The 22377-nt window shown below is 40.2% G+C and overlaps 2 protein-coding genes across 9 annotated transcripts in view; both read right to left on the minus strand.

The window, feature by feature from the left end:
- Positions 1-22377, minus strand: part of LOC118453432 (protein NLRC3-like) — an 815502-nt gene that overhangs the window by 267946 nt on the left and 525179 nt on the right. The window lies entirely within an intron of this gene.
- LOC148105988 (zinc finger MYM-type protein 1-like) lies at positions 816-1865 on the minus strand. The gene has a single exon (XM_087830889.1). The coding sequence runs from the start codon at positions 1821-1823 to the stop codon at positions 816-818; it is 1008 nt and encodes a 335-aa protein (XP_087687015.1). The 5' UTR covers positions 1824-1865.

Genomic DNA, 22377 nt, shown 5'->3' on the forward strand with positions numbered 1-22377 from the left:
TAACCTCCACGTTTTACAAAAACCTGCCTATTTATGCAGTTTTTTAACAAACGTTTTATCAACATTAACCTTTATATTGAACTTAAACCTGTCTTCAGTTGGATTTGTGATTATTTTCAAGTTTCAGCATTTTTAAATGATCAGCATCCAAAATCGCATCATCATATTCACTTCTGTTTACGCAGGCATTTTAACATCCACAGAATTTGTAGATCAAGTTTGTTTGTTAAACTCCTGCATGCTTTTGTTTTGTTCCTGGTACTTTTAAAGGTCTTTCTTATTGTCAGTGCTGCACATGTGGATTTCATTCATCGCACTTGTTTTGACTTCTGAGTGTAGAGTCTATAAAAACTAATTTAAAGCTTTTTTCCCTCCAGCTTCTCTGTTATTGTCATCAGTCGGCCACGCTCACACACATCCACCTAATATGAAGTTAATTAAATAATAAAAGGACTATGAATTATTGACATTATAGTCCCTGTTGTTTTTAAACCTGTATTACTGCGCTATAAATGAATCATTATACTGTTTTGTTATAAGCTCAGTGATTCCAGCAGCTTCTCTGGGTTATTTCCATCAATTTAGACTCAATTTAGACAGTCAGCTATTACATTTGTTTAGATATTCCACTTTCTGTACTCCAGATTCATCAATTTCTGTGTTTATCAAAATCTTTAACCAAACTAAAGATATCTGTGAAATGGACGGTATATTCAGTTCATGTAAATATATCTGCATTTACTCCAGGTGACATCACTCCAGTTGTTTTGATGGTGGCTCCTAATATTTAACCTACTCTTTCACAGAAGAGCTGCCTAATCGCTGAGTAACTTTGTTTCTTTTTTGACCTTCAGAGTTGGGAACATGTCCTCGTCAAGCAGGTGGAAGGCAGTTGTGATGTCGCAAATGTTCTCTTTTTCCATTTTTCTTTTCATGAAGTTTTTTGCCACAACAAGTTCTTCAGGCTTTATCGTCACATGGTGGTGTGCCGCAATTGGTTTTAAGGCATCTTCGGAAAGGAATGTTGGGGAGGATGGATTGCATGCCTGAATGCCCTCCATTATTTTCTGTCCTGACCCAGAAAATCTGTCTGCTAGCTCCTGCAACATTCGGTCCAAACAAGGAAAGAATATCTCGCACCTAAACTCTGCTGAGCTTGTGAGATTTGGTGTTGCACCACAGCTAGACTCAAGTACAAATCCTTTGAGTCTTTTCTGTTTGTGCTGTGCTCCCTGAGGAATCTGGATGTTGTAGCTTCCACAAATGTCCATGGCCTTCTCAAATATTTCCTCTGTGCGCAGTTTACTTAGTGTGTCAACTACCGACATCTTGTACTCCACAGCTTTGCCCATGTCTAGCCTTTCTCCCTGCAGGTAGCGGTGCAGGCCTTCAGTGATGCCAGGCCGCTGTGAGAACATGATTAACATGTACACAGTCCTGGGCTTTGACAGCTTGGACAAGATCCCTTTAGCAATAGGAGTGTTTGTGGCTTCGAGAGTTGCTAAAACTGCAGAAATGTTGTTGAGAAGGGCTTTAACAGAATTTACTTGGCAGGCCCATCTTGTGTTAGAGAGCTGAACAAGCTCAGATGCAAACAGTCCAAGGTCCTTTTGCAGTTCCTTAAACTTTGTGTGGTTTACCAGGGAGGTGTTGAAAAATGTGTAGACATTTTCCAAAAGTCCAAAGAAGTCAGAAGCAGCTGGGATAGCCCTGCATGTATGGCAAAGGACAAGGTTGAGCTCATGTGCATAGCAGTGCACATACACTGCTTCAGGGTGTCTCTGTCTGAAACGGGCCTGCACACCACCCACAGCCCCACTCATGACAGATGCCCCGTCATAGGATTGAGCAACACAAAGTCACTGAGTGTGTGATACTGCAACAGCTCCTCAATAGTGTCTGTAATGCACTGTGCATCAAACCTTTCTAGTTTTGTAGACCAAGAAAACATTCGTTGACACAAAACCTTTACATGACACAAAACGCACACACACTGCAAGCTGCTCCATGTGTGCCCATCTCCAGCCTCATCAGCCACAACAGAGTACATCTCAGCTTCCTTCATCTCTTTAACTGTATTTCCAGTTATTTCATGTGAAGTACTGGTTATCATCTCATTTTGTGAAAAATGGGACAGATAGTTAGTATGTGAGACAGGACTGTAATTTTTCAAAAATGGATCAAATGTTTTCAGCAGCTTCATGCACTCAAGGAAGTTCCTTGATTATGACTGGATTCCTGCTCATCGTGGTCACGGAACGGCATTCCTTGTTTTCCAAGGAAACTTGTTACAGCTAAGATCCTGTGGAGATACTGTCGTCTCTCTGAAATCTCTGCTGCGCTTACTGATCTAAGTTGCTCAACAACGTCACCTTGGTTTTTTGTGGTCTTAAAGCTGTGCCAGCAGATCATAGAAGACGAATGGCTGGAAGTCTTTTCATGCTCCCTAAAGGCATTTAAAGCCCTCTTTCAATTGCAGAACCCTGAATGACTGAGGCCATCTTTTTTTAAAGTATTCTGCTTCCCAAAAATGCGACATGAAAAACAAAAAGCCAAGTTCCTCACAACAGAATACTCCAGTCATGTAAACTGTTCAAACCAACTCTAATTGAACGCCCTCTGCTGGCCTCCAAACTGGCTCAGTGGATATTGTGGGAGGACATTTTGTCTTGGACCACTTTCTAGAGTTCCTAAATCATCTCCTGCTGCTCCTTCCAGTAAACCTCCTTCAGCTGTCCTTAACGATCCACCTGCTGCTTCCTGCTGTGATGCTGTTGTGTTTTGGTTTTCTCTCGCTTTCCTGATTTCCCCTGACCTCTCTGAATGATCAGAAAGAGAATCATTACTAATTAATGATCCCTCTGTATTTGTCTTTGTGAGTTACAAGTTTGTGCCATATTATTTTTAATTCTACCAAAGTACTCAATTTAGATTCAGAAAAGTTTATATAACTATTTAGCCTTGTTGTGCAAATAAGTCTGCAAAACTTAATAAATATAGAATTTGAAAAATAACAAACCTAAAAAGATACACTAGGTACGAGATACATGTTCTGATGTTTTGGCGAACAACCATTTGACTAACATATCTGTCTCACCTGGTTCTTGTTCCATTTCTCTTCTCTCCTCGTCCTCATCCTCCTCTGTCTCCCTCTCTGTTCCTCTTTGTGCTGACAATCAAGCCAAACACAAACATCATCAAATATACAGCTGAAACCAATTCAATTCAATTCAATTTTATTTATATAGCGCCAAATCACAACAAATGTCGCCTCAAGGCGCTTCATAGATACAGAGAAAAGCCCAACAATCATATGACCCCCTATGAGCAGCACTTTGGCGACAGTGGGAAGGAAAAACTCCCTTTTAACAGGAAGAAACCTCCGGCAGAACCAGGCTCAGGGAGGGACGGCCATCTGCTGCGACCAGTTGGGGTGAGAGAAGGAAGACAGGATAAAAGACATGCTGTGGAAGAGAGACAGAGATTAATAACAGATATGATTCAGTGCAGAGAGGTCTATTAACACATAGTGAGTGAGAAAGGTGACTGGAAAGGAAAAACTCAATGCATCATGGGAATCCCCGGCAGCCTACATCTATTGCAGCATAACTAAGGGAGGATTCAGGGTCACCTGGTCCAGCCCTAACTATATTCTTTAGCAAAAAGGAAAGTTTGAAGCCTAATCTTATAAGTAGAGATAGTGTCTGTCTCCTGAATCCAAACTGGAAGCTGGTTCCACAGAAGAGGGGCCTGAAAACTGAAGGCTCTCCCTCCCATTCTACTTTTAAATACTCTAGGAACAGCAAGTAGGCCTGCAGAGCAGGAGCGAAGTGCTCTAATAGGGTAATATGGTACTACAAGGTCATTAAGATAAGATGGGGCCTGATTATTTAAGACCTTGTATGTGAGGAGCAGGATTTTGAATTCAATTCTGGATTTAACAGGAAGCCAATGAAGGGAAGCCAAAACAGGAGAAATATGCTCTCTCTTTCTAGTCCCTGTCAGTACTCTTGCTGCAGCATTTAGGATTAGCTGAAGGCTTTTCAGTGAGTTTTTTGGACATCCTGATAATAATGAATTGCAGTAGTCCAGCCTGGAAGTAATAAATGCATGAACTAGTTTTTCAGCGTCACTCTGAGACAGGATATTTCTAATTTTAGAGATGTTGCGCAAATGGAAGAACGCAGTCTTACATATTTGTTTAATATGTGCGTTGAAGGACATATCCTGGTCAAAAATGACTCCAAGGTTCCTCACAGTGTTACTGGAGGCCAAGGTAATGCCATCCAGAGTAAGAATCTGCTTAGATACCATATTTCTAAGCTTTTCAGCGCCGAGTACAATGACCTCAGTTTTATCTGAGTTAAGAAGCAGAAAGTTAGTGGCCATCCAAGTCTTTATGTCTTTAAGACATTCCTGCAGTTTAACTAATTGGTGTGTGTTATCTGGCTTCATGGACAGATAGAGCTGGGTGTCATCTGCATAGCAGTGAAAATGTATGCTATGTCTTCTAATGATGCTGCCTAGGGGAAGCATGTATAATGTAAACAGAATTGGTCCTAGCACTGAACCCTGTGGAACTCCATAATTAACCTCAGTGTGTGAAGAGGACTCTCCATTTACATGCACAAATTGGAGTCTATTAGATAGATATGATACAAACCACTGCAGTGCAATACCTGTAATACCTACAGCATGTTCTAATCGCTCTAATAGGATATTATGGTCAACAGTATCGAATGCTGCACTAAGGTCAAGAAGGACAAGCACAGAGATGAGTCCACTGTCAGAGGCCATAAGAAGATCATTTGTAACCTTCACTAAAGCTGTTTCTGTGCTGTGATGAACTCTGAAACCTGACTGAAACTCTTCAAATAAACCATTCCTCTGCAGATGATCTGTTAGCTGTTTGACAACTACTCTTTCAAGGATTTTTGATATGAAAGGAAGGTTGGAGATTGGCCTATAATTAGCTAAGACTGCTGGGTCTAGAGATGGCTTTTTGAGTAAAGGTTTAACTGCAGCCACCTTGAAGGCCTGTGGTACATAGCCGATTATTAGAGATAGGTTGATCATATATAAGATCGAAGAATTAATCAATGACAGGACTTCTTTGAGCAGTTTTGTAGGAATGGGGTCTAAAAGACACGTTGATGGTTTGGAGGAAGTAATTATTGAAGTTAACTCAGAAAGATCGATTGGAGAGAAAGAGTCTAACTTAACATCAATGGTACTAAGAGTAGCTGTAGATAATATTACATCTGTGGGATGATTATTGGTAATTTTTTCTCTAATGATAAAAATTTTATTTGTGAAGAAGTTCATGAAGTCATCACTAGTTAACGTTAAAGGGATGGTTGGCTCAAAAGAGCTCTGACTTTTTGTCAGCCTGCCTACAGTGCTGAAGAGAAACCTGGGGTTGTTCTTCTTTTCTTCAATCAGTGATGAGTAGTAAGCTGTTCTGACTTCGCGGAGGGCTTTCTTATAAAGCAACAAACTATTTCTCCAGGCTAAATGATGATCCTCTAAATTTGTGACACGCCATTTCCTCTCCAGATTACGAGTCATCTGCTTTAGGGTACGTGTTTGAGAATTATACCACGGGGTCAGGTACTTCCGATTAGAGACCTTAGTTTTCACTGGAGCTACAGTATCCAGAGTCGTACGTAGTGAGGAGGTGAAATTATTAACAAGATAATCGACGTCTGTTGGGGTAGCGTTCAGATAGCTGCTCTGCTCTGTGTTGGTACAGGGCAGTGACGATGATAACAGTGGCTGGATTACATTCTTAAACTTAGTTACAGCGCTTTCAGAAAGACATCTACTTTGATAAAGTCCACTCTCCACTGCTGCGTAATCAATTATTGTAAATGTACATGTTATCAAGAAATGATCAGACAGGAGAGGGTTTTCAGGAAACACTGTTAAATGTTCAGTTTCTATGCCATATGTTAAAACGAGAACTAGAGTGTGATTAAAGTGGTGGGTGGGTTCTTTTACATTTTGAGAGAAACCAATTGAGTCTAACAATAGATTAAATGCCATGTTGAGGCTGTCATTTGTAGCATCAACATGGATGTCAAAATCACCCACAATAATTATTTTATCTGAGCTCAGAACTAAATTAGATATAAAGTCTGAGAAATCAGACAGAAACTCTGTGTAAGGCCCAGGTGGACGATAGATGATAACAAGTAAGACTGGTTCATATGATGTTGTATCTTAGTATGTTTATGTTTCCTTTAAAAATAGAAAGTCAAGATTTAATGTTGTGAAATGTAATAACAAACTCTACAAGAGTATTTGTTGTATAGACTCTCTTTTATTTTTCAGACTGAGTGGCTGTAACCTGTCAGAGAGAAGCTGTGAAGCTCTGTCCTCAGTCCTCAGCTCCCAGTCCTCCAGTCTGAGAGAGCTGGACCTGAGTAACTCTGACCTGCAGGATTCTGGAGTGAAGCTTCTGTCTGCTGGACTAAAGAGTTCACAGTGTGCAGTGGCAACTCTCAGGTCAGGATTCAAACTTTTCCACAGATGATCATTTGAAATGGGATTTATATTATTGTATAAACAGGTAACTTTTATACAGCTGTCAAGTGAACTTTTATTTACATTTGAGTGGATAATTGGACTCTGAATTACTAAAAGTTGTTATAGTCATGTCTTTGTTTATTTAAAAAAATACTTCATGTACTGCCTGATTTAAAGATTTAGGCTCCTTTGGGCCCATAATATATATATTTGATTTCTTTGTGAATGAAATTAGGAGGATATTGGCGACTACTGATTGGTTCGCTGTTTGTTTTTTATTCACAGTACTTAATTTTAAAGGCTTTTTTCTCAAAATGAGATGTTTATCTTTTCTTCTACAACACTTGGAGCCACCAAATCTTCTTGCTTGATTTATTCATTACAGTTTGATTTAAAGAATATTAGACTCGTAACATAATAAATATATTTATTTCACTTCTTCTTGAGAGAAAGAAAGGGATGACTGGGTGAGCTCCAGTGGTTCATCCCAGCAGAGAGAGTGGCACACTGGGCTGCAAATGATCACAGTAGTAATGGCCATAGTTTGATAAAACAGGCAGTCTTACCCTGTAGATAATACAGGGTTCTGGTGCCGATGTGGGGGAGGGGACTCCCCCGGTACTAACTACATACTACTGACTACCTCATCCAGATGTCTTCCCTACTAACCCTGATAAGAAGTAACTGCAGTAGCCTTATAGGTCAAATCAGTTTCACCTGTTAAAGGTAGCTCCACTATCAATGGTGTCACTTGTTATTTCTGGGATTAGTTTAGTAGCCTGAACAGCTGCTTAAAGGAAAGGTTATTTTTATTATTATTAATTAATTATTAAGTCCGGGGGAACCTGCAAGAGCTGTTTGCACAAAGAATAATACTCAGACTTTTAGGTTTTATCGTTTTACACAAGGTTTAAAAATGAATGTCCACCATTGAATTGCAGAAATTGTTATTGAGCTAATACTGATGTAGTTGTTATCATTGGTAAGGAGAGATTGGAGGAAGAATGAGCACAGCCAGGCCTAAAGATGCTTCTAATAATAATAATGGATTGCATTTATATAGCGCTTTGCGAGACCCTCAAATACCCTTTACAATTCCACTATTCATTCACTCTCACATTCACACACCTGGTGGAGGTAAGCTACAGTTGTAGCCACAGCTGCCCTGGGACAGACTGACAGTAGCGAGGCTGCAATATTGCGCCATCGGCCCCTCTGGTCATCACCAGTAAGCGGTAGGTGAAGTGTCTTGCCCAAGGACAAAAGAACCAAGACAGAGAGAGCTGGCTCATCAGACAGACAACCTCATCTTGTAACCTACAGGTTCGCTGGTCAGCACACCAGCTGACTAGCAAACCGGCTAACTAGCACACTGGCTAACTAGCACACCAGCTAATTAACAGATCAACTAACTAGCAGTCCAGCTAACGGCAGCCACAAGCTGAAGCACGATTAAATGTAGTGGAGATATCAGGGATGACACTGTTTAGCACTCCGGTCACTCTGGTGTGTCAGCCAGAACACCACTGAAGGCCAAATGATCCCAGCGTGTGGAATAAGGAGCTTAAGGTTTGGTTTGAGGCACTTTATTCTTTGACTGATTGATTCTTGTGGCTGTGATCACGTGTGTGGTTTCTTACAAAAAGGAAGTACACAATACAAATACATGACAAATAAGATGAATAGATAAGTTACATATCCAGTTATATGTACGTACATATATGTACATACATCAGTATAGCTAACATAACCATATATAAGGTCAAAGATCACAGTACTATAATGCAGTAATGTTAAACACAAAGGTGAATATCTACATAAATCTATCCTATCAGTGATCATTGTACTGTAGTATACTTCTACTACTTACACTATACAAACTAAACGACATTAGTGTGACTTTAAGTTACCATCAGTACAGACGAACTGATGGTAGTTGGACAAAATAACGGCTTTGCAATTGTTGTGAAGGGCTTCCGGTTAAAGTAAGATCAGCTGATTACCTCATAACAAATTGTTTGCTACAGAACGCAGCTCCCACTCTTCATTAATATCATGTACTGTAACTCCCAGGTAACCATGGTTACCCAGCCACGCCCAGTAGTCTCCAGAGAGACCAACAGCTGGTGCAGGTTGTAGCGTTGTGGCTTTCGTAGTCTCTCCTTTTTCTACAGCTCATGTATTCTTCTTGTGATGCTGCGTCTTGAGGGAGGCTCATACATGCCGTCATTTGTTGATCCTAAGAACGTTCCTCAGACTGACTTCTTCAACAACACTAATCAGCCTGCAGTTTGTAGCTACTCACTTCACTGTGGCGTTTGTTAGCATGTCTTTCTTTGGTTTATCTAGACTCCTCCCACAAGCTGAATCTACGTAGTGTGCCCATGTCTCCCACCTCTTTTTGTTTGGGTGGTTTGTTTGCTGCCATCAACAGTGTGTAATGCATTTAAGTGATACTTCAGACATGAAGCACTCCAACGATAAAAAACTCAACTTTGCTTACAAATAATTTGTATCAACACTGCCCTCTGGAATAATTAGACTTTGGTGACAAACTGATGTGATCTCCACGTTTCCCTTGTTGGACTGTGGGCGAGTGTCAGAACTGAATGTACTGAGTAACATGTAGAGTTTAAATATGTGTCAGTTCCAGTTTTAGAGCTCTAAAGTGCAGCTATCATGTTAGGAATATGTTAGGAATAGACAGTAACACTGAGCACACTGAAGTCAAATCTTTATTTATCCAGTTCACCTGTAGGCCGAGCTCAGTCCATCCATTTAGTGAAATGATGTTTAAAGGTCTCCTTGTTCTGTGAGCGTGCACAGATCCTGAAGCAGAAAGCCTGAGTTAACAGAGAAATGATCATCACTGTGATGATGCTCATCATCTCTGACTGGGATTTGAGGTTTTGTCAAAGCAGCAAAGAAAGCCTGGCTATGTTGGACTGGGTGTGGAAGCAGCACCCAGTTTGAGTTCAGGAGACAGACACCCTCTCTACTTTCAGGTGACCCTGAACCATCCCTTAGTTATGCTGCCATAGAGTTGGATAACAGACGGATTGTTGTTTTGTGTGTCTGCAGTCTGTCAGGCTGTCTGATCACAGAGGAAGGCTGTACTTCTGTGGCCTCAGCTCTTAGCTCCAACCCCTCCCATCTGAGAGAGCTGGACCTGAGCTACAATCATCCAGGCGACTCAGGAATTAAGCTTCTGTCGGCTGGACTGAAGGATCCAGGCTGGAGACTGGACACTCTCAGGTATGGAGAGAATGTCTGATAGAGGAGGAAAAGTTCCTGAAGTGTCAGAGTTTGTGTGAGAAGCTGCTTTATGGACAGCTGTATACACTTCTTTATTATTTCTTCCTAAATCAAACACACAGGTTTGTCTGTAGATGATTTAAAGTGTGTCGTTGTGCAGTTAAAGCTGTTTGTGTGGCGCCCCGACCTCCTGTGAATGAAACAGCCAATCAGATCAATCAGAGAGAGAGCAGGAAGTGTTGTGTGTTTGTGACAGAACAAGGAAACAGTGATGATGATGAACATAAAGATCCTCTGATGATGTGTTTGTGTTTCCTGTTACAGTAACGCTTGTTCATCTGTTGCTCTCCTACACTTTCCTATAAATAAAGGAGAAAAAGTCCATTTAGTTTCATTTCCTAAAGCTCAGAGTTACACTTCACATTCCTGCAGTCACATCAAAAAGCTTCACTTTGGTCCAACATCTACATGTTAACATGAAACACAGAGAGACTCAGAACATCTGGAACATCTGCACTTTGACCCAAACTGTTATAGCCAGAATATTTTCTACATATTTCTTATGTTGGACCTGTTTGAACTGTGAACGACCTGTAATCATCTGTAAATGGTTTGAGGCACACTGCGGCCACCTACAGGGCAGCTGGGGAACAGCAGGGATCTGAAATCATATGAGATGTTAGTGAGTGAGAAGAACAAACGGACTTAAGATGGCTCGACGTGATCAAAGTTGATCTAAAACAGAAGATAAATCCACTGATTCTTTGTAAAGTTCATCTGCTGCTCACATGAATCCATGAAAGATTTATTTCACTGAATGTTTCTTCAAAGCTCATTTCAACCTGTTGAAGTCATGAATGAAAGTGCAGACTGAGAGTGGATCACATGATGTTTAAGGTGTGTCATGTGACATGTTCAGTATTGTCACACATGTCTAGATTGTCCCTGATATCATAACTGCTCAAACACTGATGATTATATTTGAAGAATTATTACTGATGGCAGCAAAGTTTGAATGGAGCTCTCTGTCTGTGCTGATTTGTCGCCCTCTGGAGGTCAAAGCAGAAACTGCATGACGTCACTGTAACCACCACAGTGACAGGAAGTGTTTTTAAATGATGAAATATGTCAGTGATGCTGATAGTGTGTTCATCACAGACGCTCAGGCTTCATGTTGACATGATTCAAAGTGAAAGCAGAGAAACTGGAATGAATCAGGTGTTTTTACCTGGTGTAAATGGCAACACATTAAAGGTGTATAGACAGTAGAGATGTTTTAAAAATCTTTAAGAACAGTTCAGTAGCAGCGCCTCGCTCGTCACTTCTCACGGTAGATGACTTTAAACTATGGCCCGATGTTAGCTACATCCACATTATTAATGACTTGTATTTTCCGAAGGCGTTGTTGGCGAGGAATTGTGTAATTATAAGAGCACCGAGGCGTATAATTACCTGCACAGCAACAACAATGATAAAGTACTGCTCAACAAACAAGACGACTTTATTTTTCTTAAAGCAGCTGTAGAGCCGAGCCAGAGCGCTAATCAAGCTAAACACTTAGCATGGCTAATGCTAAGAGAAAGTGGAGTAGTGGAGACAGTCGGCTGTTCCTGTATCGCCGGATTAGGGAAATCATGTAGTCATGCTGCTGCTCTGTGGAGGGTATTTCACTTATCTGGATATCACAATGTTTAAATGACTGAAACAGAAACACTGGACTGGTCAAAGGCTGACTGGGGAGTCACGCTACTGCCATCTAGCCAAGTATTACATGGAGCACTGTTTACTGTTTACATGTCAAAGCCACTCGTTAGCTTTGTGTGGGCTGTATGCTGCACAATCACAGGTTAAATACACCACTTTATTTGAAGACATCTGTAGCACTGCCTCAGTTCTGGATGTTTCCACAGACTCCTCTGTGTACCTAAAGAAAAGGTCAAAGGTCAGCAGCACATGTAGTTGGGACAATTCTTCATTTACAAACAACAGTCGCACAAACTACACAATTATTTTCCTCCAATTAGGACTTTTCACTTGCAGAAATGGTCCTGTGTGATTTCTAGGCTGTGATATAAAAACTAGTTCCTGATGGCAGCGATTCACTCAGTAAACATGTGTTTCCTTCACCAACCTCACACACAGATCCAATAAGATCAGGAAGTGGGCAGTATAGTACAGTATGTGTTATTTTGTACTGTACTGCCCAAACTAAAGATCTGCTGAAGTGTTGGAAATGATTCAGATGTTTATTTTGGATGATACAGCAGAAGATCAGACATGAAAGTGGAGATAACACAGAAGACCTGCAGCAAAGGGTCAGAGGTCAGACTGGGCCACTGGATTCAACAATGAGCCAATGATCATCAAGTAGTGACTAAAGCAGAGCCCTGACGTTCTGACATTTATCACACAGTTAGAACAAATGTCTGCTGATGACTTCATCTCATGAAACGACTGATAGATGTCAATTCATTGATCAGCTGAGCTGCTGCTGCTGATCTTCATCGTGCACAGAAACATTCAGCTTGTTTCAATCAGTAAATAACTCCCACTACTCTCAGTTTGAACTGTTCCCACTCAAAATGCTGTGAGAACAATGATCATTGTAGAACTTCACAAACATCACGTGTTGTTTTCCACATGTAAGATCAGCAAACATACAGAAACTTCCTGTTGCCACACACGGCCTCTAAAATCTCTTCCACGGTTTCTGTCTGAAGTCCACTCTCTGTGTCGGATCCACAGGAAACAACAAGATCTTATTAACATGGTTTTCAATGTGTCTCCTTACAAAAAGTCCAACCAATGAACAAATGTGTGTATTTGTGGAGGCTGAACAAAAGCATGACACATTTCTCTGTTTCTATAAACTGGTGTCAAACACAAATATGAAGAGTTTCATTGACAGACTCCAAAATGCCCCCACAGTGAATCAAAGGGAAATCCTACAGTGTGGCCAGAGAATCTTAATGGCTCCAACATCAACACATCCACAATGTTGGATCCAGTTCTACCTCACAGAGTTACTAAGACACACCCTCTGGTAGCATTACAACAGCTCCACCTGCTTCACCTGCCTCCTCAGCAAGGAGTCAATCAAACACAGCTAGTTGAGTCATTTCTCTGTGAGTCTAAAGTGAATCCAGTATTTGAAAGTCCACTTCCTGTATTTGTTGTTGAAGACTTCTTCAGCTTCTTCTCAAGGACATCAGCTGCTTGTTTGGCAGCAGAGGCAGTTAAGAAGCTTCCTGAAAAACACTGAACAGTGAGTTCACTGTGGCATATGACAGATTTAGCTTTCTATGTGCAAATGTGTCTGTGTCAACCTTTCAAATGCTGTTGAATCCAAAACATCAGCGGCTCCTTGGCTGCTCACTTCATGCACTTCTGTCTTTGTGACAGTCCAATGACATCACAGCTGTTTCCACCCCCAGTGTCTCAGGACTGGACACCTTTAAACATGTCGAGGATCAAACAGCCGTCCAGCTAAACATACATGAAACTATCAAAGCTGACAATCATTCCAATAACATCTAATGGTTCATATATACAGACACAGGACTACAAGTAAATGGCTCTCAGCATCTGGCTGTGGTAACAAATGAGTCCCTGTTTGTGTTCAGATTGTGTGCACGTTTTAGACGTGTGTCACATGTAGAAACACAACAATCCCACAATGACACAAAGATTGGTTTGACACAACTGTGCAGCTGTAAGTTGTTTCTAATGATTCATTGAAGCTCTTCTAACATTCTGGAGACGATCAGTACATGAATCTGTTCAACACGACAATTTGACTTCAATGTGAACGTTTGCCATTAAATAACCTTCTTCATCCAGCTGACAAGCATCCTTCATCCTATGATATTAACAGTTCCTCCTGTTGATGACAAACCTCTGACATGATCTGCTTGAGGAGCTTTTTCATGTGAAGCTCTCTGAGCTCAGGGCTAAGTTGCTGTGTTTCATCTTTAAGAGCTGCTGCCTCCTCGCCGGACTTGTTCTTCTCTTCTTCTCCTAATGACACCATTTCTGCTTCATATCTTTCACTGGGCCTAAAACAGATGAAGAGTAGATCTACTGCTGTTCACTGTTTGTGTCAATATGGAGAAATATGAACAGACAAACACAGCACACACTGTAAAAACTGTGATTTGGGTTAATTAGTATCTAATAGGAAAGTAATACTCAGTAAAAACATGTATGTGTTGTTTTAATTAAATCTAAGCAAAATTAAACATTTTTGAGATGTTCAGTTATTTAAATTTACACAATTTTGTTTGGGGTAAATTAAGCAATAGTTTGTTGAGCAGATTTAACAAAAATGTATGAGTACCGTGAAAAATGAAGAACTCTAATAGATTTAACTAATGAAAGCAGTTTCATTTCAATCATTCTACACTTCCGCCTGTAGTCCGTTGTGCCACGTGCAGGACACACACGCTTCAGCAGTGGATGATCTCCATTTTGTCCGAGGTAAGATTATCTTCATTTGTACGAATATACGACACGTTTTAAACAGTAACGTGTAGCAGTTTAGAGTAAAAGTTCTAAACAGTCTGATACGTCAAAATTAGATTAATAATGACCGCTGTAATGACAGTATCGTATTTTTACACAAAATGGCACGAAGTGGACTGCTAGCATAAGGTCACTTTCCAAGCCTTCACAGCTGTGTTACTTCAGAGCTTTGACTAACCAAGTTTACCATATTAAAAATATATCAATGATGTATTTCGATGGGCTGTAGCCTCCCTCATTTACTTTTAACATTTTATGAAAAAGTTTTGCACTCAGCAGTGATGTAGTTAAAATCATTTGTGCAGGATTTTGTCAGTCACAGTTTTTCAAAGCTTTTGTCTCCACGCAGTTTTTCAGTTGTGGTAATGAAGCTAAAGTGGCTCAGTCCAGCAAAATAACTGGTTTTCATTTTCATGCTGTCGGAGCCCCGTGACTTTAGTGCAGGCACAGCTCACATAGAGGGATGATGCAAGTTTCCAGTTAAACTTGGTCGTGTATCAGTGAGACCCACGCTCAGTCACGATGTTTCTGTAGAACGATCTTCAAGACAAAGGTACGCTCAGGAAGTAATATTGTAATACGTGTTTAATCTGACATAAGACTTTCATAATTTCTATGTTTAACACCCGATGGTGTTTGGATACAGAGATGACCTTGTGTAGATTAAAAGGACATCTTTTCAAATATGGGAAGATATATACAGTATATAAATACACAAATAGTGTTATTTCATGTCATGATCTGTCACCAGATCGGTACAGAAAATAGAGTCTATCCCCTTTTTAATCTAATAAAGAGTTTCATTGTTTTATATGTGAACCTCACCTTTAAAAATTTTAGTATTAATTCAAATTTGTCTTTAACAATTTGTGTGTGTAAAATTGTTACTTTGGAGAGTGCGATTGTTATTAATGTTGTGTTCTTTTCAGTTGTTGGAAGATCCCTCAACTTAAATTCAGCTGATCAGTATGTAGACTATGCATTTTGAATAGGTTGTGATGGATGATTGTATTAAATTAAACTACTAGTTTTGAAATTGAAGCAGCAGAAAATGACCAAGTTGACCCTACTTAATCTAACGTAACTCTGCCCATTTACATTTTATTCTAGGTTGAACGAGATAGAGCTCCATGTAATCACTGATGACCAAATGGAGAAGTTGGTTCTTCCATCAGGATCCCACCAACAGTAGAGGAGCTGCAAAGTGTTGTGAAGGATACCTTTGGGATTTCAAACGACTTCAGTCTTCAGTATTTTAAACCAAAGTTTCAGGACTACTGTGAAGGTTGTTGGCATCACCCTGGTCATCCTGCCAGTTTTCGTCTCTGATCAACCGTCAACTGACTATGACTCATCATCCAATCCAGTTGTGTCCAATGCAGACTCTGCTGCAACCACATCTTCTCAGGACACCATTATTCTCAAAAGGCAGAAGTTCACAGAACGTTGTGAGCCGAAGCTGTTCCCCACAGTCTGCATATGAAACTGAAATGTACCTGGAAAGAGCCACCGAGGAGAATAAAAAGAGTGGAAATCTTCTGCCCACCTCCAAAGTAAAGACTGACATTCTCGAGAAGTTGGCTGAAACTGTATTTTCAATTATGGCCTATTCTTCCTATTATTTTGGGGCGAGCACTAGTGAAGAATTTCAGTGCATACAATCTAAATTAATCAGAAAAATGTTATATTATAAATTTTGTATATGTTTTATATTCCACAATAAAAACAATTACTGTTTGAATGTTGTCTTTGTGAAATTGATTCATTTTACTCAGAAAAGAAGTTAAATTAATTTGATTTTCTCTTACTATTCAGTCATTAATTATAAAGTTTAATTGGAAAATTAGTGAATCCAATTTGAGTTTTAATTAAAAACAAAAAGTTTTAATTTCTTTGTAATGGATATTTTAGTCATTTTTTACTAAACCTTTGCCAGATCGTTAGTAAATTCAAAGTAATTTTTCTCAGATATTCATTTCAAATGAACTAATTTTTTGTTACAATTAGCAATTTTAACCTTCAATTTGAGATTTTGTCCCTAAATTCAACACATATTTACAAGAGAATGTTAATAATATATATTATTGTTTTTTGTTGAAATTTAATTAACATTTTATCTAAATTTTACATAAATCACTTGAAATTAAAATCTACTTAAATAAATTAAGTGTCACGTTGTTGCCATAGGTTTTTTAAGTAGCCTCTAGTCACAGTTTTTACAGCACATACAGAGAAATGTAGACAGGATGTGCAGCCAGTGCAGTAAATGGTCTAAATATCAGCTCTTTAGAAAATGATCCTGATGAACATGAAACTAACATCCATTGAGAAACACAGCTTCCTTGTTTCATGTCCAATAACAATCAATGAAGAGCTAATAAAGAGCTATTCTATTGTAAAATGCTGAGATGATTATTAGACAGAACCCAGCGGCTCACTAAAAGCCTGCATTGAAAATCTATATGAAAGTAATCTATGCTCATATATGGCAAAATCCTTTAACTGTCACTGTGTTTTTCATCTGTGCTCTTGTTGGTTGGACAAGTTTGTAAATGACAAAGAGCTCAGTGGACTTTGCATCCATCAAATCCTGTTAGATGTTTGGATTGTTTTTCCTTCACAGCTTTGTGATGAAGGCTAAAGAACAGAGATATGAACTATTGCCAATATGAATCCTGATGGCATGACGTGGGCATAGACCCACCAAAGCAACACTCAGCTCACCTCATTCCAGGCGCTTGTCTGCTGGAGACCATGAGCCTTGTTAGTCACACATTAGCACCGTGGTAGGAAACAGCCTCCATCATTTCATTAGATCTGAATTTGGACTGTTTCCCTCTGGATGAGAACCAAGTCTGTCAAATCTATTGATCCAACACAAACTATCAAACACATTGGCTCACAGTCAGATTGGCTTTGTATGGATGGTGTAACAGGGGGCTGGGAAAGGATGCTGAAAGCTGAATGTAATACAGAACAATAACAGGACATATAATAATGTAGCAAACATGATCTTCAACAGGCAGACTTCTATTATTCATGATCACAAACACAAAGAACTTGTGCAGCCCTGATATCAGCCCTAATATATGAGTGTGTTTGCTCAAAGATTGAAACAGCATCAACATGACAGCTGTAAGAAATCTTCTCTCAGCCTTGTTTGGCAGAAGATCCCTGCAACAAAGATTGTAGCTGAAAGATGACGTGTGTAAAGTTTGCTCTTTGGGAGGGTTGAGGCTGTTTTTAGACCTTTGATAGTTTCCAATCCAGTTCTGAAAGACAGAAATAAAAACAACATCATTAAGATCAGATCATGGAGCTGTTTTCTGCCTTGTTTCTATCTTCACATTACAAGACTTTACTACAATAAAGATGCTAACATGTATCTGTAGCAACAACATCATTGAATCTAGAACAACTGGAGCCAAACCAGTGGCCTCTGCTGGGATCACTGGTGAGCCAACACTTCCTTGTTGGATGCAGATTTCAGGGCTTCCTTTTGCTCCTCCGTTATAACTGTTCTCTCTTCTCAACAAATGATGACACAAAGGAATCAGCAGTGACAAAGATGATGCTGAAGAGAAGCACACATCTCACACATATAACAGACCAGTCCAGTTACACACACCTCTGCTTGACATTAGGCCTCAAACAAAGACACAAAACACTAACTTGACTCTAAATAGAAGAAACGAGCAGCTTTTTCTGTTCTGTGCTTATTTATATTTGACACACATGCTTCTCTTTGTGCAAACACACATTGCACTATAAGGGTAACCTAGCACACAATGATTGGACAGCACAGTGATGATGCTGGGAGATCCTATACGAAGCAACACAGAAACACTGAGAACAAAACTTTAAACATTGATTATATTGAGATAAGCAGCCGACCCAGTCTAGATAAAGGCGAGCAGCTGGGACCGCTGCTGCACCAAAAACAGGTTTCAGTGTTTCCATGTGTGTGTGTGTGATGTCTTTACTTATACTGGTCAATAGACTTTAGTCAACACATTATTGAAAGGTGTTACACATGAAATAAAAACAGTGTTTCATCTTTATTCCTCTGAAGCAGCTGCATTATAACCAATCTGCTCCTTTGTGGCCATTTAAAACAGCCTTAAATAACTGTTGTTATATTTGTTGCAGTTTCTGCTCCTCTTGGACAGACGACTCTTGAAAAGACATTTTTGAATTTCAACTTTTAACTGGATAAATATTGGATATATAAACGTCTGCAAAAAACTGATTCCAGCTTCTACCTCATGATAGGAATGTTTTTGTGGCTCAAGATGACCTGATATCTTTCATGATGGAGACATTTGACACATGTTTCACATATTATAGACCAACAAGTTATTCATAGCAGTTTAAATACGGGGAGTCACTTTTGGGCCCAGCAGATAAAACAGAGCCAATATTTCCTTCTTTATTTAAGTGACGTGTGTCACAGATGTGACCTAGTAAAGTGTAGCTGAACATTAGTAACGTTATTAACACTCTCAGCTCGTCCTTGTTCCAGACCTGAAGATCCTCTTCTTTCATTCAGCAGCAGCTTCAGGTCTCTGATGGTCCAGGGCTTGTTGTTGGGAAACAGCCCTGCTGGGATGATGGTGTCCTCACAGAAACAGTCAGTGATGCTGTTGATCTCCATCACAGAGCACGTCCCAGTCTGCAGTCTCAGTCCTGCAGGGCCTCGCTGGCTTCCTGACTCCACCCAGTCAACAACAGGAAGTGTTTGAAGTGCAGGAACAAACTGAGGCTGTGGTCAAACAGGAGTTTTTATCTCCTCGCTCTGACTCTCACTGCGGCCCCGCTGCTGTGTCAACATGTGTTTGTGCTAAACAATGATGGAAAGTGTTATAAATGACTTGTTGGCCTCTGATCTGTCACAAACAGCTGAAACGTGTCTCTCATGAGTCACATGAAGGTTTTTGACAGAAAGGACAAAAAGTAGCTGCAGTCAGTTTGTGTCATTTTTATATTTATTCATCTGGGAGAAAAATCTGAGGGACATTAAAATGTGTTTTTCAACAGAGACAAGAACATAAATATAACAGAACAGGTAAATGAACATATTTCAAGTAAACAGCTGGACTGATCAGGTCCAAACACACAGTGATAAACTTGTCAAACAGCTGTCATATCTTTATATATAAGCTCTTTATAAATCCTGTTCACTGCAGTCTGTTTACTAATAATGTCAAACTGTTAGAAACACAGAAACATCAGAATCGTCTTTGTTCACATAAACCTGTCTGGGATCCTTTGTTGTTCTTTTGATGCAGAGTTACATTATAAATATAAAGAGTTATTTCAGAGTCTCATCAGTTTTCCTACATGTCTTTATTGAACACATCAGCAGGGCTGAAGCTCTCATGTTAAACACACACTGATCTATGGACACGTTCATGTGTTTCTAACAGAACCAGGCTGTTATCAGCCCTGCACTAACATTATGTCACACACACTGAATGTAACAGTGACAGTTTACATCATCACACAATCAGCTGTGATTGTTTCACTGTCATCAAACTAGTCAACAGGAAGTAGAATCAATAGAAACCAATCATTTACTGACAGCATGTCTGATGGAAATAAGTGCAGATTATGTATGAAGTATAACTGCACACAGTAACTGTATTACAATAAGGACTTAACAGCGCCCTCTGCTGGAGTGTTTCAGTACTGCGTTAACTAGAATACACCACCTCCTCCTCCTCCTCACACCACCTGCTACAGCTCTACTCTTCTATGACTACAGTCATCCACAGCACTGATGTGAGGTCACATGGTTCATATGTAAGGAGCACAGAGACGTCCTAGCAGCTGACCTCAGGTCAGTTTAATGACTGTGAGCAGCAGCTGTGTTATTGTCACTGTGACAGGGAGACACTCTCAGACACAGCGCTCATGTCAGCTTGTTCTCATGCAGGAGGATCAGGAGCTCCATGTTTGTCTTTCTGTTTGAATCATGATGTGTTTGTGCCATCAGAGTCTGTCATGAGTACTCAGGGTTTCACAGCAGCTCTTCTGAATGCTGACGAGGACTCCAACCTCATGTTTCACCTCTCTGAGCTTCTGATGTCTGTGAACACTCGTGTTTCTTCTCTGGGCTCATCTGGACAAAAACACCTTTCTGTGTTTGGCTCCAGCCTCATTCTGACTGATAGGAAGTGTGTTATCCATGAGCTGCACTTCTGTGAGGAAGTTTCCTGCTGTGTTTCCTGTCTGTGGACAAACACGAGTGTTTCAGCTGAGGACTTGGTTCCTTCCACCTGTCCATACAGGACATCACGCTGGCTTTTGTTTGATTTCTCTGACTCGTGTATTATGAACTAAATGTATCATGATACACACAGAGATGGATGAGCAGAGGTCACATGATGAAAGAAAAAAACATGGAGTCTTTGATTTATTTAGATATTTATTGATGAATGCAAACAAACCCTGACACTGAACCATCGTCCAGCTTTCACAGAACAAACCTGATCACACGACCTGCTGACCCAAACAGTGAAAAGCTCCATGGCAACAACAACAAACAGCCTCACGTATGTTAACAGAGGCTGTTAGAAGCACAGAGTCTTTACAGTCTTTCTCCTGTTTGTACACAGATCTCTGCACATCTTCATCACAGTTACTCACAGACGTGCAGAGTGTGTGGATATCAAAGCTAAGTTTCCACCATGTTTGTAGTCTGTACTGGGACTCATGGAGCATCTCTCTATGAGCACTCAGTGCTTTAAACAGTGAGTCCCAGTTTAACCAGCAGCCTTCACACCACACATCACACAGACATGGAAACTTCAAACCCTCAGACTGAAGACACCATCAGAAATAAATCGATTGTGATGAAGATGAAGAACTGGAACAGTTTGCTGTGGTTTCTTCTGTTCCTGTCAGAAATAAGAGTCTGGCAGCACTTGGCTCTCCTTCCACATGTTTAAGGAGGAAGTGAAGAAGAGCGAGTGAGTCGTCTTCCTCTGTGGGCCCAACATCAGGCAGCAGCCACGTATTTTTAAAAACCCAGCACACTGCTTCAGAAACACTGAGTCCAGGTGACCAGAGTCATGTGATCAGTGAGGTCTTCACTCAGGACGTCACAGCTTCAGGACCTGATTCAGAGGTTTATAAGGACGTGGATCATTGGTGCTGATGTTGTGTGAGAGCTGGTGAACCATGGGGAACATAAATAACAACCAGGCCATCAGCAATTCTACCCCCAGCTCTAAAACCTACATAATACACTATACATATAGTTATATAGGTTATAGTATGTTATATATAAACGTAGCTGAAGCAGTTTAATTTGTAGCTTCACGCTGCACTTCATATGTTTGTCCACCAGATGGTAGCACAGAGGCCTGTGTTGGAAAGCTTTGAGTAATGAAGCGTTTTCAATCCAAGCTTCAGAAAGCTTCATGTGGTCATCAAGGAAGCAACCAGGAAATATCTGCTGTGTGTAAAAACAGCAACACAAGAATCCAGAATGAAGACAAGAAACTCAAAGCTCACACACAAAACAGGTGGAGCTAATTTTGTGACGTGTTTCTGTAAAAACACCACAGAAGTGAATCATCAAAGTTTCCATGTGAGCTGATGATGCTGCTGCAGAGTTTCTGTGAACCTCCTGTGACCCCGCCTCCTCATACAGAGACATCTTATTGCTCTTCAAACTGCATCACGTGGACACATGTGATTGTGTATTGTAGTATTGATCCCAATGCTGGTATTAGTACTGGATCAATAACACTGGATGGATGCGTTCAGCATGGAGCCCCTGAGCTGTGTTACAGACAAACATGGAAAACTGACAGGTCTGTGTCATTCACAGTCTGTAACACTTCTAAACAACAGAGGCTGACCCAAGTGCCTCAGAGCCAGGCACGCTCACATCACAGCTCTCTAAATAAGCCAGTTTCAAAATAAGAGCTGAAAGCTGTGTTTGCTTGTGTTAGCTTATTATTGTGGAGACTAACATTCAGTGATCATGTGTTCAGACTCATAATGATTACTCTCAGAAATCCTGATCTTTGTATTTACTGTGTGTTGGATCAATAACTGAGATTC

Source organism: Neolamprologus brichardi, chromosome 3, assembly GCF_056152115.1.
Source record: "Neolamprologus brichardi isolate AB-2024 chromosome 3, ASM5615211v1, whole genome shotgun sequence".
NCBI classification, from domain to species: Eukaryota; Metazoa; Chordata; class Actinopteri; order Cichliformes; family Cichlidae; genus Neolamprologus; species Neolamprologus brichardi.